At 42.8% G+C, this 25,774-nt stretch overlaps 1 protein-coding gene across 3 annotated transcripts in view; it reads right to left on the bottom strand.

Annotated features, from left to right (window-relative positions):
* Positions 1-3,796: 3,796 nt before the first annotated feature.
* Positions 3,797-25,774, bottom strand: part of NDUFA10 (NADH dehydrogenase (ubiquinone) 1 alpha subcomplex, 10, 42kDa) — a 42,029-nt gene continuing 20,051 nt past the window's right edge. For 2 of the 3 annotated variants that reach the window (XM_010569300.1, XM_010569301.1), the window contains 2 exons: positions 18,142-18,250; positions 3,797-4,242 (listed from right to left, as the gene is read on the bottom strand). In XM_010569300.1, coding sequence (XP_010567602.1) covers positions 4,174-4,242; positions 18,142-18,250 — 178 coding nt within the window. In that variant the 3' untranslated portion in view covers positions 3,797-4,173. Of the gene's footprint in view, positions 4,243-18,141; positions 18,251-25,256; positions 25,528-25,774 lie in introns of those variants that run through there. The other variant, XR_774480.1, reaches the window with a different exon arrangement.

Below are 25,774 nucleotides of genomic sequence, written 5' to 3'. Positions count from 1 at the left end.
TAGTCAGGAGTGATCCCATCAGATAGAAGCAGCTAGGCTGGGCTCCAGCACCTGCAGAGGAATTACACAGTACCAGCAGGCAACATGCTTGTTTTGATCTCACTGTGAATATGTATTTGGCTAATAAAGACTCAAAGCTGGGAACTGGAGAAGAACCTGCAAGTTTCATGCCACCCTGCTGCCCACGATGCTCACACGATGACGCTATCTGAGCGGCAGCTATGTAAAGAATGCTGCCGTCTTACCAGGGTTAAAAGGGTCAGAGCAAATTAAGTGCTTCTTACTGAGTGACTGCAAGGGGAAATAATTTCCCTTTCTCAGGAAAGCTCTCTAGCATGAGCTCCTTTCTCTAGCGTGATAGATTATCTCCAACCCACGACACCAAAACTGGATCAAAGCAGTCTCCTGGGTGGCCAAGGCTTTGCTCATCACTGCAGCAAGACTGAGACATGGCACCTCCTCACCAGTGCAGCAGAAAGACAAGCTGGGACCACAGAGCTGCACCTTTCTGTCAGGGAAACCTAGACCCTACTTCCCTTCAGCCCCAAGGAAAGCATCAGAGAACACAATTTTGAATGCCTATCCCATCTTTCAACCGGTGTTTTAGAAAACACTCCTTTTGCATACAAGCTAAGTGGGGTCATGGGAAGCAACACTGCAGATGAGCTTAGTTTTGACCAACATGGATGGGAACTCCCAGGGCCATGCACCTCTGAGAAGCTTGCCCAAGATCACACGCAAGTCAATGGAAGGCCAGGAACCTACGGAAGAGTCAATCTTTTTCATCGACCCTTGGACCTCCTTTTCCACCAAGACCTCCTTGAATGCAGATGGCTTTTGTGGTTCTCCATAAACGCTCAGCTTACACTAGACCTGAGCAGGCACATTTCTGGAGAGCAGCCTGTCAGGTTACAGTGTGCCATTCCACCTCCCCTCTGGTCTGGTTGCTTCCATTAACTTTTGCACAAATGATTCATTTTGCCCAGTCTTTTGTAAACAGCATTCAAAGCCAGCTGGAATTTGTTGTGCACCTAAATTACACTTGCTCAGCAAGCTCTTCCACAGAAAAGATTCATTTCAATCTTTGCCCATGGTGGGGGCACAGCATCCTCTCTTCCACTGCAGCAGCAGAGACTCTTTCTTTTCACAGAACTGAAGCAGGATGGTTAATATCCAAACCTCACTGCTATTACAACATGAAAGTTACACCTTGAAGTAGGAAGGGGAAGAAGAAACTCACTGGATCTCTTAATTGTAGCTCTGGGCCAAATGTCACTGCTGAAGAGCACAAGGTGGGTAGGAGCACGTGAGGAGTCAATACCTCAAGCTGAAGTGCAAAGCACGAGGAGGCTTAGACACCTGCAGGTATCATCAGCAGAGAGGCTGACCTTGTCACACCCGGGACAGTTTCAGCTGTCCCCCAGCTGACAAGGAAGCTATTAATGGACATACTGGGAAAGCACAAGCATGCACCAGTCAACCACAGCAAAGACCAGAGGGGGATGGTTAAAAGACCAAATCTGAAATGCGGTAAGCAGAGTTTTTAGAGTAGGACAGGTGTTGGCATGAAATCACAGGTTCCTGAGGCTGAGAAGCAATCTTCACAACCTCATCTGAGGCTGCAGCATGTCAAGCCTTCGTTTTGGTGACAGGACCCATTCCCACCCACCTCCTCTTTCCTTTCACCCCTCCCGTGCAACTGAAAAGTGAACCCAAGGGGGAGTTAGTCACTGGACTACTGGATTGACCAACTGCAGCCATCAGGAAAGCCGATGGTTCTGCCCATAAAATGTGGCCAATGCCTGGAAGTGAAACACCACCATTTCCAGGGAATCTGCCTTTGTAAAGCAAGCAGAATCAAGCACGGGACACAACAGGCAAGAGGCAAACTTCCCCATGCATTAACATAGGCAATGGGAACTCAGGATAAGAGGACAGACTGCAGATGCTATGACATGCACACCTACACAGAAGCATGGAGAGGACTTGAGCCAGTTTATCTTTTCCAATCTAATGAAGAACTGGAGATAGATTCATCCAACTGGCACAGTACAGTCTTCAAAAGCCAAAAACTTTACAGCTGGTTTGCTAAGAGATGTTTTTTTGAGGTGTTAGAGTGGGAAGGAGGGAAGAGAAAAACACAGCTAACGCTCCTTCCTACAGCAAGGGGAAAGAAAGTTATTTCCTTCACAGATTTAGTTTATAAACAGTTTTACTTTTAAAGCAGAGTTAAAACCAGGATAAAAAAGTATGCTCAACATGCATTTTGTCATACCACACTGCTTGCCATACAAGCCAACACTGCTCTTCCTGACTGGAATTAAACTCCTTTACATCCAAAGCAGCTCAGCTCAGCTCTCAGTGTGCTGCTGGAGGAGGCAGGGAAGGCTCTTAGAAATGCTCTGCACCCCACTGTGCCCCACTACGGCAAAGTTGAACACAACAGCTTCACCAGCACTACACACAGCACAAAATGCCTTTCTAGGAGATCTGACATCAGGTTGCATGCACATTGCCAAGTGAATTACAGCACCTGAAGAACATAGCAATACTGACATGGAGGACACCTGTAAAAACAGGTCTTGACTACTCCCAAAGGGAACCTAAAGCCACAGCAGATGTTCTTTTAATCTCCACACACATTACTGACTGCTGCAAGATGGCACTTTGGACAGGTAAAGAAAAACAAACACTAATAGCTCAGGATCTCATTGCATAGGAAAAGACAAGTGGCTCAGGCTGGCAAGTCCTCAGGCATGAGAGCACTAAGATACACCCTCCCAGGAGAGTCACGGGACAAGGGATGACATGGCTGAGTTGCAACATATGTAGGTCCAGTGTCCCGATAACCAGCCTCCAGAAGGTGAAAACACACAAGGACCTTGCAACAGTTCAAAAAAATGCACAGCCTCACAGGACTGACTACACCAGTTCTGCTGCATTTTCACACAAGTCCAAGGCACGGTGCTGGCCCTGCACCCCAGCACTTGCTTGTCATTGTGAAGCCATCAGCTGCATTAGTGCAGGGTGGCACAGTGGCACCAAAGCAGAGTCAGTGCTTTTGCAACCAGCGATGAAACTCTAAAGCCATAAAACATGGAAACAAAGAGCTAAGAGATCAGTGAGAAGAACCACATTTCTATCCCACTGCTCATTTATTTCAGTATCTAACCAGGCCCCAAGGCTCTTGTTAAAGGAGTCTTTTCATACTAGTTTTGATATGGGAAGGGGCATGGGCAAGACTTGGCTGCTTAATTCAAAGGCATTGCCCTGAATACTGGAATGCCTGGCAGCACTTTTACTCAGTGATTGAAGTAGTTAGCCCCTTGCTGGAAATGCAGAATTACTGCAGACTAAATCTGGACAGCATTGCTTGAACCAATGCCAAGGTGCCTCATTTCTGTGACTAACTAACACCAAATGAATAATTTCTTGAAAAAGAACTCCAACTTGGACTTTCAGGGACTTGCAAAAATAATAATTACGTTTGTCTTTTACACCCAACAAACATTTTGATCTATAGCACCCATTCAAAGGAAGAAGCTGTGAGTACAACTGCTGGCAATTATTTTGAAATTTTTTTTATACATTTAAGCACAGATTATTTTGCTGTTTAAATTGAGATCAACACTTACTTCCTTCTCTCAATGAACTTTTTTATGCTTGCCTGCTTTGATGCTGATATCCAGAGGCTTTCAGAACTTGATGCAAGCGTGGTTTTTTAGCATGTGCACTCTTCTAATGAAACTAATAAAACACCATGCATGACAGAGCAAGAAATTAACCTGGAGAGAGCCAGGAGGATACAGGTTTAATTTCTCTTGATTCAGCAAAACAACAATAATCCTGTATGATAATATGCCACAGTCTTGATGAAGAAAAAGTTCAGCATTGATCTTAAGTCTGCCCCTGTAATACCAGATCACTTTGCTATCACATATTGACTACTTGACATCCAAAGACAAAGCACCCTGAATTCACCAGGGAAGAACAAACCACAACAAAGTGATTTCCCTTCTAGGAGTCTATTCTCTTCTGCTATAGCTGGAAGATGATTTAACCAGCGTTTTCTTCGCACTACACAATTGATGTGGAACAGGCACACTGAACTCGGCTTCTTCTTCACTCAAGTTCTGTGGTCCATCGCAGGTAGGGCTCCAAAGGGAGCAGATTTCATTTCAGCCAGATCCACTTGTCACCAACTTCAGCGTTGTAGCCTTGCCTAAAATTGCGACCAGGAAGCTAGAGAAAGCAGAAAGTTCAGTCAGAAACATTTCTCTCTTCACCCTTTATGGAAATCTTTAGATTCTTTATGAAGTACCTCATTGTATCTGCAGAAATGCAACATTAAATACATGTTTACAACATAATGATGAAAACTTATAGAAAAATCAGTCCCTCTGAAAAAATTGAGCTGTGCAGTTGAAGGGGGGGGACCCTCAAAAAACACTATGCCATAATATAGATAAAAAGTAGGCCAATAATCTCAACAGCACAACAGCATATTCCCCCTGGATTCATCCAACTCTTCTCCCCTACACACCCTTGTTCCCAGTTTTAATAAGAGGTGACCCCTCTAACTGTAGCATGTAGTAGAGGAATTGAATCAGTCAGTAGAATCTCATGCCAAAATAGGCACACATTATTAAATACATGAAATATTTCATGCATGAAATACTGAGTTAATTACTACATTAAATTAAACCATTCAAATGAAATTGCATATTTAGCCTTCAAGAGCTGAACTTAACTTCATTAAAGCAAAAGCAATATCTGCCTGTCTTCATAAGCAAAGCCAGAAGCCACTACTCACTGGAAAAAACAAAGTTTCTTGAACCCCCCTACCCAAATTTCACTGTACCCTGGGACCTAAGCAACAGCCTTCACTTGCTGCCTCTGAACATCACTGATCTTTCAGACTGCAACTCTTCCACACAGACCCTTAACGCAACTGGGAGCAGCCTCCGCCTAGGCAGCTCGGACACACAGGTTAGCCTGACCGACCTTGCTGTACCCGTGGTTCCCAAACCAGAGCTCAAGGAACCACAGTGCTGCCGCACGAAGTCACCCCTCCGGCCAGTTCGTTGCACCTCAGGGTACATGAGACAGCAGAGGGCTGGGGACCGCAGCAGGAAGCCTTTCCTTCTGACAGCATCTCAAGAGCTTGGCCTGGTTGTACAGGCCGCAAGAGGATCACGAAGGAGCAGTTTGAACCTAGCAAACCAAGAAATGCATCGCAGAGGGAAAGGCTGGATAGACTGGAGCACTGGGAGGGGGACATCAGATGTACTAGGAAAGCTGGAGGGTTTGCACCCTCACCAGTGAGGGAAAGCAAATTATCATGGAGATAAGAGCAAATGGAGGTGAAGAGCAGTAGCCTAAACAGTCTTGGCATTTGGGAGTTCAAGGAGTTACGTCTAGTCCTGGAGACAACGATCTGTTACCTCTAAGTCTGTGAAAGTACACGAGACACTGAAGCACACAACCCCCTTCCTGGTAGTCCGTCTAGCCAGCCAAACAGGCGCCTCGTGACTAAAGCCTTCCACAAGGGTTCCAGAGGAAGAGGACATGCACAGCAGTGCAGATCGTGCGTCGGGGTGGAAAGCCAAGCCTGGCCCTCTCAGCCCACTGCCGTGTGCAGCCACATCACAAAAGCACTCAGGCAGCATTACAGACACAAAAAATTCAGCAGCCAAGCTGTTCTACCTTCAGCTGTAAAGATTTGGGAAAAGAAGCTGTTTAAGTAGCAGCCATTTTAAGGGATTACAGACACAGCACACAGGACTACAAGAGAAAGCCTGCCAGAACAGTTAAAATAGCAAACTCCTCTTACATAGCGTATGTGCTCTCTCTGCAGGCGAGGAAAGTGCTCTTCCAGGCCAAGCAGGCTGCATCAGGTCAGCAAAAGCACGCTTATGTGACAGAAGACTCAACACAAGTGTGCCAACAACACTGTCATCAAAATCATCTCCTAACAACTTGCTTTGCAAAAGCAACACAAATTTTTAGTGCAGTTTCAGCCTGAATAAACATAAACCAGGCTCCATACCCGCTAGATAACTAAGCCACAGGAACAAAACCTGCCAGCCACAGGATCAGTGCATAAAGTAGCTACTTTGGCAGTTAATCTGAACTGAGTGATCCTATGGAAGAAACAGATGTAGATACATTTCAACCTCTGAGTCTCAGGTGTTAAAGCAGTCCCCTTCAGATAGTACTGATCATGACCTCAAATGCCAGAGATGGTTAGGTCCTAGCTTCAAAAGCAGAGTCTATCTTCAGAACCTCTCTTCCTATCTCCAGGAGTGAAAAAGAGACAGAACACAGCATTCATCTTTGAGATATAACACTAGAATCAAGAAGCAAACCACCATGAAAAAGCAAATGTGTTTTGTGAGAAAGATTGAAGCAAGCAAAGATGCTATACTAAAATTCTTCCTTTAAAAATAAGCTATCCACTGGCAGCCTTTACAAGTAATTAAGCACAGGTCATCTGCTCATCTCCACACAAACACTGGGTTCACACAGGACCCTGTGTCCTGTGACATTTGTCCTGATGATTTTTCCTTTAAAAAAAAAATATCTAAGAGTATCCTGTTTGGGAGAGCTGCCCCTGCAGAGAGAAGCAAGACCCAGTCTTGATGAAATCTATACTCAGGCCACAAAACCAGCTATTTAATCCAGGATGAAGCCTGTCGTTTTGAGGAAGGGGAGGGTGTTGGGTTTTTTTTATTTGAAGGTCAGGAAATAAGACACTTCTTTCCCTAAAACATCAAGCTAACAGAAGATTTCTACCTCCTTCGTGAGACATTCCCTGCCCTGCCTTGTCACAAACCATTACAAGCCATTTGTGATTGGTTTTTCTAAGGTTTTTTTCATTTAAAGTTGTCTTTAATGTCTTGTCTAAATATCAGAAGAAACCATGCAGTCCTGTTAAGAGTTACTCCTGCTGAGCAAAGAGGAGATGTGAGATGGAAATAAATGATTACTATCTCTGCCCTGGAAATTTACAGTGGTGAGCTATGGAGGACATCAGACCTGCTGTGACCAGCCTGTATCTATTAATTCTAGCAAAAAAACAGCTCTCCCTGGTCCTCTCCAGGCAGCACATAATTGGCCCTTTGATACTTCAAGAGATTCCCAGATAACTAGATTATTAAAGCAACAGGAGCTCTCTGGGAAAATACAGGAGTTTACAGTTTCATTTCTGGGTAACTCTGCCCTCTTTAAAAGATACAATATCAATCCCAACAGAATTCAAATTCATTGTCCAAAACAAATTCCCCATGTGTCTTTGTTTAAAGACATGCAATACATCAAAGCAAATTTTATAATAAGTATTCATCCATACTCCATCGTTCACAGTGGGCCTTGGCAAAAGCAGTCGAGTTTTGGGATATGTTACAGCCAAGCTTTCAAAATAGCCCCAAAAAAATGGAAAAAGAGGAAGGCACAGTAAACAAATCCCATACTACCTAGCAAGCAGAACGATGTGAATTTATGTTCTGCACGCTATCTGCACCAGGTACAAGTAACATAGATGACTTTCTGAGAAGGGGCTCTTCAAAGCTCACTTTTTACAGCTGTGTCTGTTGTAATAAAGCTGCACAAATAGGAACGAGGTAGGTCTATCCCAGAGGGAAGGAAGCTAGTGATCTTTTAGCGCTTATTGAGCATTTGGAAAAGTACTGGAACAGGACTCATTCCTGTTCTTGCGGTCTTCTGCCTCCCCTCTAGCTCCTCGCATGCCCACCTCCTGCCAGAACAAGCTTTTGCTCTGTGTCACAAGGAGCCTGGATTAAAATGGCCAAATGAAAAGTGTTGCAGCAACATTGCACAGAGTGGCTGAACAGACTGAATAGCATGATGCCAACAAGAAGAGCTCCTACAGTACCCATCCTCTCATCTCTCTGCTGCACAGTCCAAGCCAGCTCTGCAACTTTGCTGGATCATTCCACAAGCTCAATCAAGCCCCTCACCCAGCAAGAAGCTATTCACTCCTTCTGGCTGGGTTAGTTTTCGGTGATTCTGCAAGCTCAGTCAGCCAAACACATACCAGACCACTGCAAAGAAGAGTGGTGGGAGCACCAGGGAAGATCTGGGGATGTGGGGCAAGTGGTAGGATGTGCTTCTTTTGGTGACAACAAATGGTTAAGTTGGTGCTCCAAACTGCACCCAGCTGAAGTTCCCAGCCTGTTCTGCCCACAGCTGCTTAGCCAGCACAAGGGCAGGGATGGGAACAAGCAGCCAGCCCTGAGGGTACTGGTATTGCAGCCAGAAAAGGTAAACCGTCCAGCCTAGAAAAGAGATGATGGAAGGGAGATAGGGCAAAGCTCTGCATAACTTGCCAGTAGCTGCGAGAACACAGAGCGGGACTGAATATACACCGTCACTTTCAAGATACAGGTGCCAAACAAAGCCAGTGGCTTGAAGGACTCCTTGCTGAAGGATACTGCTGACACAAAATTTAGAGACTCTCAATGGGAAACCAGGCAACCACTTGGAAGAGAGTTGCATTTTCCACAAGACTTGTGCATTATGAGTAAGTTTCCCAGTCAGAATTATAATGAAAATCAGCAAGGCCACATCATTTGCATGTGGCTGGCACATTCACAGGAACACTCCACACGTTATCTTCAAATCAGACTTGAGTAAGACCAAAGAAAAGGTGTGACTTAATGGCCACATTAAAAATAACAGTAGTGCATCCTATCACGGATGATTAATTATTAACAACACATTTCCACAGGCAAGTAAAAGAAGCAGTATGCAGGGTCAAATAAATCCTGAACTCTCTTAGGTCCTTCCCTGACATCAGCCCAAAGAGACCTATGGAACCACCAACATGTTTGTCCAGCACCAAGTGGCAGAGAAAGCAGTTGACAATTGCACCAAAGCTGAACCATCTTTCCCAGGAAAAGTAAGAAAAGCTGTGTCATTATCACAGCAGGCGTCTACACACACACTCTGCAACACAAGAATTAAGTCTCTGCCCTCAAAAGCTTACAACTAAAGAAGCACTGAACAAGCAAACGGGAACAGAGATCCCACTGGACAAACCCAACAGCTCACAAGCAACCCTGCAGCAGGGAGTAAGCATGAGCTCCTGCAAGGTCACAGCCAAGTAACAGATTTTTCCACTCCATGGAAATGGATGAGATGGGGAATCAAGTCTTGGTCTGCTGCATTACACTGCACAGAACTTAAAGTTGGCAGCAAGGATTATCTCAAGAAGTATGCGATAAAATCCACCACACAGAGCATGAAACTAATGAAGTGAGCTGTACCCAAAGGTAGAGCCAGCTCAAAAGAATGAAACTGCTCAACTTTAAAAGAGCAATAGTAAAGAGATGAAAACAAGATCATCTCATCAATTAAATTCAGAACTCTGCCACAAAGTGTCTGTCAAAACTATAAACACGATGAAAAGCCCTATAAAGTGGTATAGGCTGCAGAGTAGCAACAAACAGCTTCAGCCAGCTGTTTGCTATATGCTGCAGCCACATTTCATAGCTCCTCAGAATAATTTCAAACCAGACATGTACAGGTAGAGCTCTGGAGAGTTTTAACAATCTAAAAAGGTCTACATCCATCAGTTTAGAGTCTGTCTTGTTTTCCAACATTTCAGGAGCAGAAAGAATTACCATTTTTTCCTTCTATTCCTGTGCTGCTTTGTACTAATGGCTGGGCTTCACAGCTAAAACAGATCTATAAATAGCATGTTTTGAGCAGCACTGATCAAAGAGCACTTAAAAACAGAGTCATTACTCTGCAAGCACAGGCTCATTCATCAATATCCAAACCTTTCCATTTAGTGGCTGTTTATAACAAGCATGATAATAGCACCTTCCATCACTGCTGTTAGCAAAGACTACTGCTTTTTCCAGTAGAAATCTTGACTTCCAGAAGTTTATTGCTGGCACACAGCTAAAATCTGAGAGACTCTAGGAACATGTAGCTTCATATATTGGTTGTATTCTGGAAGGGTTTGGTTCCTAAGTTCCAGAGCAACAGATAACAAAGGGGAGGGGGGTGTAATATGCCCCAAACGCACATTCAAGGTGTATATGGTTTGGTCTCCGAAGGACTGACATAGATGTTTGTTTACAGCTTGACTCCTGCCATTCTTTACACAAACAAAATTCTTAATGCTGTTAGCATTCATTATAGCCTAAGTAACAAGAGTACTCAAAAAGCTGAGGTTAAAACAATTCCAATTTGCTGAAAATGTTCAATGAATGTTATCCTGCCCTTCATTCATTCACCAAAAGATAGACAAGACAGTAGAAATCTTTTGGAAAGAGAAGTGTCCATAAGGAGGACAGCGTATTTCTTCAAAGCTGAAGTATTTTATTTCAAACAACGTAAAGTGAGCTTAAGCAGGAAGCTGATTTGTAGAAATAAATGTGACACGCAACTTGAACTAGAAACACCATGAACAATCTAATGTATATCTCTAGACTTGGTTTTGCAGGACAGCCAAGAATAAATAAGCAACAGAGTACAACTAAATATTTTGTTGCAGCTTTTCTCCGCAGTGCCTACTTGCCCTAGTGACTATTCTCTGTAGTGGGAGAATAATATCCAATTTGTTTTTTCTCAGCAAATACGTTAGAAATGCCAGTTATCCACTACAGAGTGCAAACCTACTGCAGGAGAAAGCCAAGTAACTATATCCAAGCTGGATAAAGTGTTATACTAACTGTAGGCTTGCTTTTCTAACTGGACAGGTAAAATGCAAAAAGCTTTTTCCAATAGCTTTCCTTATGTTATGTAACTCAAGGTAGCAGCAGGTCTTAGGAATGGCAGATTCTACACTAAAAAGCCACAAAGCACTTCTCAGCAAAAAAATGCTATTGGGAAACAAGGAAAACAACATACTAATGCCATCCCGAGCAAAACTGTACTACCTCACCAGCACAGTTAAACACCTCAAACTGACACTATTTCATGGTTTAAGACTCATGGAGATGTTACCCCTAAGAAGCTGGAGCAAAGCAGGGAGAGCAAGAAATAAATCCAGGTATCCTTCTTACAGATTTGCCAAAACCTTTTCCTGATCTACAGCATGATTTTCAGTATATGATACCACAATGAAATTGTCCTCTGAGGGTTTTGTTTGTTTTTTTTTAAAGTTTCCTAGGAGATGCAAAAGAGTGGAGTGGGAACAGTTCACCTGCAACTTTTCTCCACTTTGCTTAATCACTAACAAAAAAGATCTTTCTTCTGAGCTATTTTCCTTGGGTTTTTATTTTATTTATTTTTTATTTAATGGAGGTCTACCCGAGGGATGACATTCCTACATCGGTATGGGATTGAGAGGGATTTGTGAGAGGGAAGATGTGTTCCCGCAAAAAAAAAATCATTTTCTTTCATAGGGCTCAGTAGCAGACTGTCACGTTTTAAATGGATTATTTTAATGCCAGTAGGATTTTACTGTCTTTTTGATTTACATAGGTACCCAGTGCCTGGGACACCATGGCCTGTCATCTAAAACAAAACAGACGCAACTACCAAGATCAAGATTTGAGATAGTCCCAAGGTCTCTCAGGTTCCTTCCCCCCTGGATCTGGGATAGATATCCCTGCTAACTGCCCATGAAATTTTTCAAGGGAAGCATGGTAGAGAAGCTACACATTTCTAAAGCAGAATAGGGGCTGCTCTCACACTCTCTCTGTACATACAAGATTGGTGAGAGTGGAGGAGGAGTGGGAAGGTGGGAAGAGAAGGAGATCACATGCCTATTCCCACCCCTTTCCGGGTACCCTTCAAGAACAACTTTGTCATTCCTAGGTTTTAGTTATTCTTCAGGTCCTCCTGGTCTTACTGATATTTAGCCAGGCAACACCTTGTTACTTTAGAAAGGACTAAAAATATTTTTGCAGACATAAACCAGAAGGAAAAACTTTAAATTAAGCCTTTCCTAATTTATTGTGTGTCTGCTTTTATTCCTTCCTGGATTCAAGAGCAGACAGGGCTGGGCATTACAGCTGTCAAACATCTCCATTAAAATAAGAATCAGGAAGGGAGACCTTGATCCTAAGAAAATGAAAACTTCATCAAGCCAAGAAAAAATAGCAGAAGAGAGAAAACAGATGATTGTATCAAAGACAGCCACTGTGGTAACAATCACAAACACAGTGAAAAAAGATATCCTAACCTCCCCAATTCTGCAAAGGCAAGAGTACCATGGAAGACAATTCATGGCTTAGATAAGACTTATTGCAGTATTTGCACTTTATTATGTATGCATAGGTAATGTCCTCTGTGCATACAAGTAGACTTGGTCAAAGATTTTTATTTTTTTTTTCAGAAGCCCATAGCTTTTCTCATAACCCAAAATCTGCAGCCAAAGGCCAAGGTGTTGAGGACCCCACCACGCAGTATCACCACATTAAACCTCAATGCATCATTTTGACACAAACGCTCCCTGCTCTTGATCTAGACTCTGGCTTCCTGAAAGCTCAAGTATTTCTTTTGTAGTTCAGGGTATTTTAAATGGGGGATTTGCGTGTAAGCCAGGAATGCTCTGCACTCTCAGAGGAGATGGGAAAGCTAAAGGACATCCTAAGCCCCACTGTTTGCCAGCAGTCATCTTCAGCCCCTTGCAGCCACAGCTGCCAAGAAGTGTCAGGGCTGCACTTCACATGCAACTTGAGCCACATCAAACCTGGAGAAAGTCTTCCCTTAATGTTCTCCCTTTTGTGATCTTCAATTATAAACACATGCTCTGACAATACTTTTATTTTTGGGTTGTAAGGCTGGGAGTTGACTAGTGTTTGCAGGCTCACCTTCCCATCACTCAAAAGCTCGCTGTGTTACAGCTATTCCCCTGCAACTACCTAAATAACTGGAGGCATGGCAGACATTGCACACTCGAGGATTTCCTCTCCTAAGGTTGCATCCTTATGAAGGACAGGGTAGTAAAACACCTGGGAAAAAAGCGTGGGACTCTCCTCCCCTCCAACCTGTTGCCTCTTCTCCACTTGCTGCTATGCAAGACTGCAGGGGACTGCCAGTCACACACTCCCAGGTCCTGGGGCAGAAGGGAGGAGGATGAGGAGCACTAAACAAAGATGCAGCTTGACAAGGCAGCTGAGCTGGTGCAGCTGCTGTGGAAAGGCAACCACCCCACCCGAGCCACATGCTGCTGCTACTGCCCTTCCACAGCTCCGGTATTCACCTAGCCCCAGCAACCTGTTCAGTTTGGCAGTCTAGCTTAAGACTAGTCCAGGAATAAAAACAAAACCAAAAAAAACCAAAACCCAATCCCTGCTAGGTTAGCAAGCCTCGCCTCATGGTCAGCATCCCCATATTCCAAAAGCAGTCTTCCACAAAGGGAAAAGGATGGGGAAAATAAAATGAGAGCCTTCTCTTACCTTTCAATGGCATATTTATTTGCTGTCTTGAGTTAAACGTTAGGCAGAAAAATCTGAGCCGCTCATTTTGTCTCTGCTTAATATGGAGCTGCACGGACAAGGACGGACAAAGCAGAATCATTACCACCGCCAAATAAGCCTCTGCTTTCCTCACATGGTGAATACAGCACACATTGCTTTCTGCGGTGAGATAAACTTTGCACATTGCACAATTAGATGGTTCAAAGGAGGACAATGAGAACCATCAAGGAAAGGAGCCGATGGATGGAAGTTGAAGTATGCCAGGATCAGCAAATAGCCAGTGCATGGTGGGGGAAAAGCAATAAGAGGGTAAAGAAAGGAAGGGAAGCACGTGGCTCACCGTTTCAATGCAAGAGCAAAAGGACACTCCAGACTGAAAGATGACAACTAAAACTGATCTAAGAAAGCCCTACACACAAGCACATGCACTCACTGGAGCTGGAAGTCATATTGGGATATGAAGCATCTTTGAAGGTAGCTCAATAGCGTGGAATAAATTCTTCAAAAAATTCATCACAACTGTCTGCTTCAAGGGTAAGGTACACATCCCTGACTTCCTTTTATCTGATTGTATAAATTAGGCTAACAAAAGATACAACATTTTGATATGGGACTTGCCTTAGTACAAAAGGAACTTCTAGGTGCCTAGGCCTGTCTTGTCTGAAGAAGAGTCTGTATGCCCAAGCATTTGGTCATTTTCTTTAATATACACACCAGCACATATGCTTGAATTCCAGTAAACTAGAAAGAGGATAGGATACTCCTCCCACTGCACAATCTTACCTGCTCAGAGAAAAGATGGGAAAAAAAAAAACCAAACAAATCCTAGAGCATGAGATGCAAGTCACAGTTTTTAGCCACTAATAAAAATAGCCCTTTTCTCCTTCATGATTTCTTAGATCTGTGTTTAAAGATGTTGGGGCAAGCCATTGGACAAACAGAGGAGCTGGGTTGCATGAACCAGGGTTCAGGTGAGTGGGCTAGCACAAATGCTTTCTGCTAGGACTGATGCAATGAGGAAGAAGACTAGGTTTTAACCATTTTGCTTTCACCTGTTCTAGTGAAGGAATTCACCACTCTAGCGCCTGGAGTGAACAGGATCAGCAAGCACTGGACTCCAGGCTCTGGTACACCTTGTGATAAGCAAGCCCACTAAGTTTTTTGTATTTTTAAGCACAAAGTTTATATAAATGAAATGCTGATCATTTTCTTATGATCTGCAGTGAAGGGAGAGGTGGCAAAGACTATTTTAAAGTTCTCCAGCTTTGTTTTCAGAGGTAAAGATGTAGGTGATGACTTGAATATGAATCTTAGACAGCTGCACTTTTATGTATACAGAAAAGAGCATGCAGATAAAAGAAGGCTTTTTTCACCACCCCTAGGAGATTCAGCAGGACTTGCCAACAGCATTTGGGAGTGTGAAGTACATAAGTACATTATTTAAGTACACTGATTCCATTAAACAGAACCATTTGTTTTCGTCTTCTCTGCAAACACATCTGCCTAAGTGCTCCAGCTTCACAGGGTGCACATGGAGTTTGGAGCATTATCCGTGGGGATTGTGCATGGTTGGAAGAAAGCAGAGAGATACAGCAGTTGTTAAGAAAGAAAAAAAAAAAAGAAAAAAAAAGAGTAGTCAAGTCTTTACTAGTCTGACAGTTCCTAAAATAATGTTGCTTCACTTACGAATGAACACGCTTATCTCTGTGATCTACAGAACCTGACTAAAAGGTTACTTTTCCCTTGCCAGAAAAGCATCTTTAGAAGTTTATGAATGCCTGAACAGAACGGCTGAACTCTGCCAGATGACTTTATGGTAATAGAAGGAGGCAGAAAGCCACCTCCTCACATGTGAAAAGAACACTTACAGAAGAAATTCAGAGGATATACATAAAAAAGCAAGTTTCTAGTATTCAGAGCTGTATGTGGCTACCTCATTATTTTGCAAAAAGGCACACATACTAAAATCTTGGACTCTGAAGAGTGTTTCCTCCTCCTCTTCCTTCTCAGTTGCTTCTGACTAATGAATATTTTGAACAAAAACCACCTTCTGCCTGGAATTTGCGAATCCCTGAAAACCACCGTTATTAGGCAGCATGAATTGTGTGCATGCAACTCTCAAAAGCACAGGAGTTAGCTGCCTATTGGTACGATCAAGGATTTATGACTAATTATAGGATTGCTGAGGAAAAAATCCCCTACGCAAATCATTGTATTTATGTGGTAAACATCATTACACTAACTTTAAAAGCATGTATTTCCCACAAGGAAAAGTTAAAGTTCTGTAATTATACCATAATTAACTCTTTACTTAGAAGTCATGTGAGCCTAAAATCTTTATCTGTCTTCAAATGCAAAAGTGGTAGCACAGCTGTAACCATCCCTGCATAGACATGGGCAAGGCAAGGGCTTATGATTCCCTCTCGTTAGACCCAGCAACCTCATAGCCAAGATTTGTATGTCTAGAAGTTCATCTGCTTTTTCCGCTTGCACTGGTTGATCTCATGCTGTATTACCTCTGAATATAAGCCTTGTCTTACAAAGAAATTCACACCTTCATTTGCTAAACAAAGTTGAGGGAAACAACACAGGTCTTCAAAGTTTCAACACAAATAATTCTTGGAACATAAAACAGCAGGTGGGGCTGGTTTTGTGCTTCCCCTTCCAGTAGCTTACGGGAAGTAGCAAAACTCAGCATCTTTTGCATTGCACACCATCCCTACAGACAGCCCCCCCTCATCCCTGAAGGATTACACATGTCTAAGCATTCAGAAGAGAGAAAAAGAGTAGTTAGCATTGCCTGAATTTAACAGAATGTTTCATGAAATGTACAACTCCTCCTTATTCCAAAGGACATTATCACTTTCCACAGTACTTTCCTGAATCAGGGCCTAAAAGCGTGCCTGCAGAAGGGAGATTATATTTTGGCAATGGTTTTTTGCACTGACAGTGCTCAGCTTCTGCTGTCAACTAACTGGCATCGGGCAGAGCAATCCAAGAGCACAGCTTTCCTTCCCAGGTATTCATATTCCTACTCCTAAGCATCCCTTCGCTACATCTGCAAGGGAAGTCACAATTTTTCCTGGAAGCCAGCTATCTGATGAGCCAGGGCATTCTCAGTTTCTTGCCAGCACAAAGAGGAATGTGCTGTTGTACAGCTAGAGGAGAAAAAAGGCTTTCAGAAGTATTACCACTGGTTCTCAGCATGCAACACTGAGGTCACATCTAGCTGTGTGTCAGGCAGCCTCAGTAATTCCCAGCTCCACTGCAAAGTGACATTTCAGCCAAAAACCCCTATCATCTTTGGGAAGAAAGGCACTGTCAGTACAGATGGATGTTGCATGCTGGCGACAAGTCATGCAGCAGATCCTTCTGAAATATGTGCTGCACACACACAGACATCTCTTGGAGTAAAGGACTCCAAAACCCCTTAGTCTGAGCTTGAAGTTCTGGACTTAAAAATGTGATACCAATAAGCACGAAACTCTGATAGGAATTTGTCAGATGGACCAGGGAGTTTTCAAACCCATTAAACAACCTCAAGCAGTACCAAGATGCTTTCTGCTACTTTAACCTTTAGCTTTAGCCCCTTTTACAAGCTGGAAAGACTACATCTCAAATGAGGCAGACCCAGGAGCCTCTCCACTACATAGTTAGCTGAGGAGGAACAAATTACATTGAATATTCACAGGGACTTCTGAACTGACTATTCCAGAAGAAAACATTGGTAGTTCAGAGTTTCCAAACAAGTCCACAAACCTGTAGCTTACATTTTAATTTCAGTAAGAGACTGTATACTACCAGGACCAGAAAAACGATAGTGTTTTGACTATGAAAATAATTGTTTACAACAATTTATATAGAACTTCCTTCCTTTGTCTTCAGTGATTGCTTGAAAACAATGGCAGTGAAGATTTCCACCCAACTTTAAAACATACCATCGCCTGTAACTTCAGTTTGTCTAATCAGTATTAAGTATCATCAGTTCCACAATTTCTCTAATGAGAATTTACAATACCTGGGCCTTAGGAAGATACCATGTGGTGCAAGAGCACCCCATGCCAGCTAAATAACAATAGGCGATAGGGCAAAGGGCTAAGTCAACTGGAAGCCGTTGTCTCCAGAATCAGAAAGGCAAGCAGCTAATTAAAACATTGTGTGGGAGCCTGCATGAGGTGTAAGAGAGCGCTGGGCCACAACAGGCTTTGGATGTGTGCCCATGTACAGAAACACACTATTTAAAGCAACAACAGTTTTGAGAAGCAATGTAACATTCATACCTCCTCAGCCTACTCTAGAAAAAACACCCCCTCCCTCAGCATTTTATAAGCGGTCTTCTTTATAGAAGTCACCATGGGTTTCCAATTTTCTTGTTTGACTCAAAGGATTATTTTAGATTTCAGAGGTCAGAGACTAATCGGGGCAGGAGAAACAAAAACAAATGAAAACCACTTATCCTTTAGTCCACATCTAAAGATCAAAAAAGAAAATCGGCTTACAAAACAAACCTTTTGCTTCATAATTCCTCTTGTGGGGAAGCTAGACTTCAAAAAAAGGTGGGGATCTGGGCGAAATCCAGAACTTACTCTTAGAAATATGCATCCCGGTGCACAAGATTGACACCTGGCTGTGCACGAGATTGACACCTGGCTGTGCACAGGACAGTTATGAATGCACTTACAGCTTGGCAGGGACACCTGCCTGGCTATCACACAACTGCTCCCCTTCCAGTATTACTTACCGATCGATACTCATAATAGATTTTATCATATTCACTGCCTCCAATTGTGATTTCTGGAATGAAGCGAGGGATGGCTACAGGATCCAGCACTCCATCTTTGTCCTGAACACTGAGGGGAAAGGAAGAATGAAAAGAAAGAAAAAGTAGCAGTTAGTCCACATCCTGCCCCAGAGACAGCAACATCAGTTCTGAGTTTGACCAAATATTAAAGAACTACTTTTCTGTTAAATAATACTTCCACAGGTTTTGGCTATTTTCCGGTTATGATGAATACAAAGCCCTTTTCTTCACACAGCTATTTTGTTTTTTCCCCTCGCCCTTGCTTCCAGTTTGCTCCTGCTCCAACCTGTCCCTGCTTCTCCATTCCCTCCCCTAGGTTTTTCCTCCCTGGACATGCTCTGTCATCCCTGGGAGCCTTCTCCATAAAGCACCTCTAGCTTTTTGCTTTCCTACCTAAGCAAGGTAAAACCAGTGGTTTTATCGATTCCCACACACTATCTTGCTATGTCAACTTCATTTAATTGCCTCCTGTTCAATTAGTTTTCAAAAATGAACCCTTACAAAGATTAAAGTAAGGTGGTGCTCTTCTCCAAATTCCCATCTAAACAGATTGACACTGAAGCAATCACAGGGTTTGGAAGCAGGCAGTGCCTCTAGCATCCTGCCTGGGAGTAACCAGGGGAAGCTTGCTGCAGCAACTCTAACAACAGATACCAAGAATCATCAAAAATCCACACTGCACAGCACCAGCACTTTCAAATACCCCAAATTTAAAATGTCTGAGAAACTGCTAGAAAGCCACCTTCTACATACTGGTATTATACATAGACCAACAGTGCCACCTATATGTATTTGGGGAAAAATAAATCCATTTGCAGTGGACAGTGACCAAATTCTAAATTCAACAATTGAAACTCTGCAAATTGTGTTTTTTTCAGTGAATTGCATTTCTTTACAAATATTTACATACACATAAAGCATATGCCCTGAGCAAAGCAAAGTTAATCATCTTTAAGCAATTAATTTTTTTCCCTAATCATAAATTTTGGGATCTTACCTCACAGCACTGAACAGTTTAAACAAGTAAACTAGTCTGCTAATGTATCCTGACATGCACACAGTAAATTATCCTACTACAGACAAGTTAGTAAGGAAATATAATAATCTAGTAAAAGTTGAGATAGGAGAAGGTAAGGATAAATGCCCTTTTGCAAGACAAGGATGAACACCAAAGATGCTTCCTATACACCACTACATTATGTCTTCACATACATTAAATGTATATTTCACATGCTAGAAGCCAGGAAAATAAGTCCTCCTTTGCCTCCTCACCAACACAACAAGAGCTATTTTCATGACATGCTAGCACCGGCCCTCCCCTGGGCCACTCCCAGCCTTCTCACTCCAGGACAGCCTGGAATAACCGAGCTGGGATGGAAGAGCTTGCCCAAAACGGTGATTTGACAATGCAACTGGTTTTATTTCTGAATCCCAGCGTGCTTCAGGAAGAGCACCTTTGCACCTGCTATGTCTCCTCTCTTGGGGTTCTGTGAGAAGGAATCAGCTCTAATACCCACTGCTAATTAACCCCAAACTAAATAAAGAGACCCCAGCAGAAAGCAGCCCTTCAGGTACCAGCTCTTCATTCCTCAAGTACAGCCCATCCTGCAACCACACTTGTAATGAGTACCAACGCTACGAGCTTTAATCTGCATTTTAATCTGCATTCTCTTGTGCAGAGAGCAGAGAAGCTAAGAATTTTGATTTGAACAAGACCACGTGCAGGCACTGTTTAAAGACCTTGCTGAGCTCAGGCTTAACAGCACAGGTGGTGGAAGATCCACTAAATACATCAGTGAATAAACATCGCCATCCCTTCTTCCCACAGAAATGGGAGAGTCCGCTCTTTGCCAAGTAGCAGCAGATGTTCTGGACCTTACAAGTCTGTAGGAGAAAGCAGATAAAATTTGTCCAGGCATATGTGAAGTATAACTTGACACACATAAAGCAAGTCCAGTAGTCAACCAGTCTGCAGTTACTCCACTCCTTCATGAATCTCAGCCAAATGGCAATTACAGAGGACAACTCCCAGGCACAATTTATTTTAGTCAGTGGCCAAGACAGAAAACCTACTGCTCTTAAAACTTCTTTGCTCTCACAACCACTGCCTCCAAAGAAACCGCTGCACAACAAAAAAACACAAACCTAATGCTACCAAAGATGGCTTCTCCAGCTTCAGCTCTGCACCTTAAGAAATAACTTTGAATACTAACTAAAAGCACCACCCAAAGACACCTGCCACAACAATGTCTTTAACCACAAAACCACATTCGCTTGCCAGAACTAATTCACTGCTCAGCAGGAAGCATTTAAAGACACCTTTTATGTTTCCTTAGTTTTCTCTCTCTCCCCCAGCACAAAATTATCACTATTTATTATTTTCTGGCACTTAACCATGTTTTCTTGAAGCAGCTTTCATCATGCAGTAGCACAGCTTCCCAGAGTGTGCTTTACCTACCCATAAGATTATGCAACATTTCAAACCTAACAGAGTATTCAAGTGACTGCATGGTCCTAATACTGTAGGAACATCAGATTTTTAGCTCACCATCACTGCAACCATACATAACCCTGTTAGCTAGAGCTCTTCCCATTGCTATACAGGAATCACACTTGCAAGTACGTTACAGCAATGGGTAGCTCATCTCTTCTCCAAAAGCACCTATTACACACCTACTTCACACATTATGTCCAGTACAACACGCACAACCAGGTACTGAGGAATTGGTACTAACGCATTCCTGCCTCTCTTCAGAGGATGTCCTGTTTCCCTTACAGGCAGCTTACAACAAGGATACACAAATTTTATAGGGAACCTGCAGAAACCTGATGACTCACAAGTATTACAAGCCATCCTGAAGTTAGTGCAGCTCTTTCATCAGCTGGATATACTTTCTAGAACTTCTGTTTCCAGGACCTTAGCTTTTTTTTCCCCACCTCTGTATAAAACAGAGTCCCAAGATGGCCTATCACAATGAACATTAGAAAGTCTTATGAACGTATTTGCTAAAGGTGCAATATAGGGTAAAGGAAGTAGACTGGAAGAAAAATAAACCAGTCAACCAAACAAAAACCCCAGTTTGCATAGCCTGCGCCATGATTTCTCAACAACTGATGTTGACATAGTCAAAAACTGAAGTGACAATATACACAGTATTAGAAAACTGCACTTCCTACCTAAAAGCATTCACTGGTCTAAGAGGCTTAGAGCCAGCAACACAAAGCATATCAAGTTAATTCTGCGCTTAAACATGTTAAGTAACTTGAGAAATAGCAGGTAGATCCCACTGGAAAACAGAAGATATTCTCGCACACCTTGAAACTAGCTTCTCACCAACCAGTTATTGTGTTTCAGGTTTGAATCTGAGTGGGTGGCATTCATTCCTCTGCTCTTCACACCCTTATTACCTCGGCCAGGGCTCTGCAACCCCTGCTGCGGTTGGCTTCCCTGCCTCCCGGGGGTAGGGTACAACACGTGCGAGTGAGCCAGCAAGCGTGTGATACGCTCATGATTTTGCCCATGCTTGTGAGAGCAGGGGAAAGGAGAAATGCTCCTGACTCATGCCACAGGCACATAGAGCTGGGTGGGAGAGATGGTTCCTGCATCCAACTCTTGCCATACTGACCTCCTCTGTTTCTGCGCTCATTCAGCAGGCACACAGGACAGCCATGGGCTGTGCGTCCCCCCCAGATGTCTTTCCTTGCCCATATTCTCCAGAACTTAGTAAAGACAAGACAATGACATACAGACCTTCTGCCAAAGGGACTCCACCATTTGGTTAGGCAGAAAAAGTATGCCATGCCCAAGGTGAACCATGGCCACTCCCTTGGTGAGCAACAAACACTCACCATGAACATCAAGAAAGAAAAAAGAGCTTTCCAAGTAAAGCAGGTCTGCAAGAGAAGGTGAGAAGGTGCAACAACAGTTCTTCAAATCTATAAAAAGCTACTGCAAAGAGGAAACTACAAAGAACTATTTCAATTGAAGCAAGAGAAAAGTAAGGTGCTAAAGGAAGCAGTTTTTAATAGCGCCAGAAGTTTTACAATTAATGGTTTATGAGATTTTGGAGTCTCCATTACAAAAAGTTTCAAAAACAAGTCCAATACACCTCTTGCAAGCATTCCAATCCTGCTATTTGAAATCAAAGATAGACATTGAAACATGGAAACTTCTTCCCTTTGCTAAGCATGCTCAATTACACTGTGAAACAGAGCTGAAGGGTCACTCTCCCTCATTCACTCCCATGCTTCATTGTTGCAACATTTCATTTAACCAGAGCAAGATGTACAGAAAAGAAATAGGAGCCAAGCTCTGGGGTTAGGAAAAACTCCAAGAAGCTAAACAAATGTTAAGAGAACTTAGAAATTACTAGTCACTGCACATACACGGTCCTTCAGTAACAACTTCAAAATATGTCTCATGTCCTGCCAAGTACAATACTGGAGGATTTACTACACAGGGTTTGTGGCACACTAATAGTTATTAATGAACAAAACTGAACAGATGAGAGTGGCAAACTATTTCATGGCTAGATTGTTTCCAAATGTAAATAGATCCCCTTTTCATCAAGATAAAACAAATGCCTTTTTTTTAAATGAAATTAGTGGTGGCTGAAAAAAGCCAAAGATTTGTCCATACAAAATATGTTCTACTCTAGCAAATTCTGAAGGAGCTGCAGGGATGTAACAGATTTAACTGTGGACTTGTCTGATGAAACAAGTCAAATGCAGTAAGCTCCACCCACCAGCTGGTAAAGCAACACAGGCAATGTTACACAAGCTACAGCTGTTCATTCCAAAACATTGTTTATTTTGCAATGCATGTAGACAGTCACACGATTTCACTGGGAAGGGCACAGATAAAAACATGCTTGAGACAGTGCAGTGGCAACAGAGGAACTCCTTGAGACATTTCAAAAAGCCAGCAGAATGGTTTCTGTTGGGCTCAGCACCTGGAGAGGAAGGAAGGGTGTAAAGAGCATCCTCTCGGAGATCCCTCCAGCTTACATACACAAATATACACATTTTTAACCTTTTACCAAGACATGCCTCAGTCCCACAAGCACACTACTCTATTAGGGCAAGGGAAAGAGCATTCAAGGGCAAGGCAGGGAGATAAAGGTATCATTATGCAACTGATTTTATACAGGTACGGCTCACTGGTTTGATTAGCTTACTTATTTGCATTACCAAAGTAGTCAGAGGCCCTGCTGGGATTTCTGTGCATTAGACCCGATATACGTGCAATGAAAAAGTTATCCTCACCCCTGCTCATCAGTCCCCTTCCCCCAGACGCGCTGGTACAAGCTGAAGGTGGAGGAGGTAAAACTGCCAACAGCCCACTCAGCACCAGACCAGGATTACACCTTCTACACCCTACCTCCCGCCGCGGTGCCTGGTCCGAGCGTGCTGCCCCTCTGACAGCATCAGATCTGAAACAGCCCAAGTCAGAATCAGTGGGCTGTGCAAAATGCTGGGAGGTCAGCAAAGGAAGCAATTGCAGATGGAAAAACAGACAAATACCTGCTTCGGCCTTCCAGAAACACCCACGAGAGGGCAGCATGTGCCAGCATATGGAACAGGCAGCCCATCAGGAACGTGCTAAAACACTCTTTCCAAAGGGAAAAATTACTGTAGGCATGGGACACCTGAAAATCTGCAGAAGGTTGGGTACCACAAGCTCTTTTCTACTTGGGCATTGGAAAAAGCGAGGAAAGCATCAGCTTTAACATTCATGAACTAACACCTGAGTTTGGCATTTGATGCTCCGGGACACAATTCCAACACTGCAGACGTGCAGCAGAATCGCTGCAGCGTTTGTTTGGTCCTTACACATTTGTCCTCTGTCTGGCACTGGGCCTGACATGTTTTCATGAGTGAAGTTTGTGCAGGCTGTGATGGGAGACTCACGTCTGTCCCACACTTCTGGAGTTAACATGAGAAAAGATTATGTCCAAACCTACACATTTTTATAAAAAGTTATAAAGGTGCTTTTCCCAGGCTGCCCAACATATTGCCCACAATCGCCTCATTCAGCTGAGCAAGGCTCAAAACTGGCATAGGATCTGTTGTTACACATTTGATCAATGCCCTAATACCCCTGCACCAAATGAAGATTCAAAGCAAACACCAAGCACATTCATCAGATGTCCAAATACAAATGCTATCTTGACAATGCTATGCTGAAGGCAAAGGGAAACAGCAAAACTCAAACCACGAGAACATTTAAATTAGCAGTTTGTTGCATTGTAAGATCTCAAAACAGCCACACGCTGCCATTAGAAGAAATAATTTCATATTATCTACAATGACAGGAGCCTTGTACAGGAGATTCTTTCAGCCTTCCCCAGGGTTCAATGAAAAATTGAGTCCTTAACAATGCAATTTATTCCCTTCCACAGCTGTGAAGTAGAATTTCCATACAATATCGTAATATACTGCTCTTTAATTGTATGCTTTCCTTTAACTCCCTCCTACACTCTGCAATTAATAATCACTTCTTAGTACCTGTACCAGTGTGAAGCTATAGGAAAACAAGCAACTTGACTATAAAGAAATATAATTTTGATAGTTTTACAGGGTCTAAGTTACCAAATGCTATCCTTTAATTACTACACAAAGAAACCCCTTCTTAGATACTGGAAGGGCACCCGAATCATGACTTCTTTCTCTTAGACACCAACGAACACTGCTCTTCTGCAATCTGTCTTCAGGGCCATAGAAAAGGAACATTATCTCTAATTTTAGGAGGCATTTGAAGTTAACAGAACAGAAAAGTAAAAGGAAAAGAATAGAGGCCTGCAAAACAGTTAAACTTACTACTCCGATGCCTGTCACAATAAAGACAGAAATTCAATGGCAGATACTCAATTTAAAAAAATCCCTGTGTTTCTATTAACCTGTGAGATAACCAGAAATTAATATGAAAAGAATAGAATTCTTAAATTTTGTTTTTAAAAATGTAGTAACTATACTGCACTTGCTACCTGCACATTCAGTCTAAAGATTAAGTTCTAGCAAAATGGGAAGCCTGTCTCACTTCAGTGCAAGGTTACCTCTATTAATAGTCTTACAAGTGTAGATCTTACAAGTGTAGATATATTCTTTATACATGGTTATCCAGAGCACATTTTGTTGATCAACATGACTTCAGAATGGCACTCCTGATGCTTCATCTGTACCATATGGATAAAAGTGTAGGTCTGATCTCACGTCCTTACATACACGTCAATGGTTTGGTTTAACATATTTTGGAGTTTGGAGGGCTACCTCTCTTTTCAGCATTGCTCTGGGGACACATGCAGCCCCACCAGTAGCACTCCACAGCTGAATTGAAAGACAGATAACCATGGAGTACTTGCAAAGAGTTATTATAATCAAATTTGATTCTATTCCAGCAAGGCACTTGCCACTATCTATGGAGAGATGTGATCTCTTCACATCTAACTAGACAGAAGGATCTTTAACAAAAAAAAACCCCACCACAACAAAAACCCACCCTTAAGCTGCTGTACTTTACAATCCCCCTTGTTATTATGGAGAATGAACAATGGAACTGCAATGCTTCATTCCA

Source organism: Haliaeetus leucocephalus, unplaced genomic scaffold (genome assembly GCF_000737465.1).
Source record: "Haliaeetus leucocephalus isolate CR32 unplaced genomic scaffold, Haliaeetus_leucocephalus-4.0 Scaffold268, whole genome shotgun sequence".
Classification (NCBI taxonomy): Eukaryota; Metazoa; Chordata; class Aves; order Accipitriformes; family Accipitridae; genus Haliaeetus; species Haliaeetus leucocephalus.
This window is presented reverse-complemented; position numbering and strand designations above follow the sequence as displayed.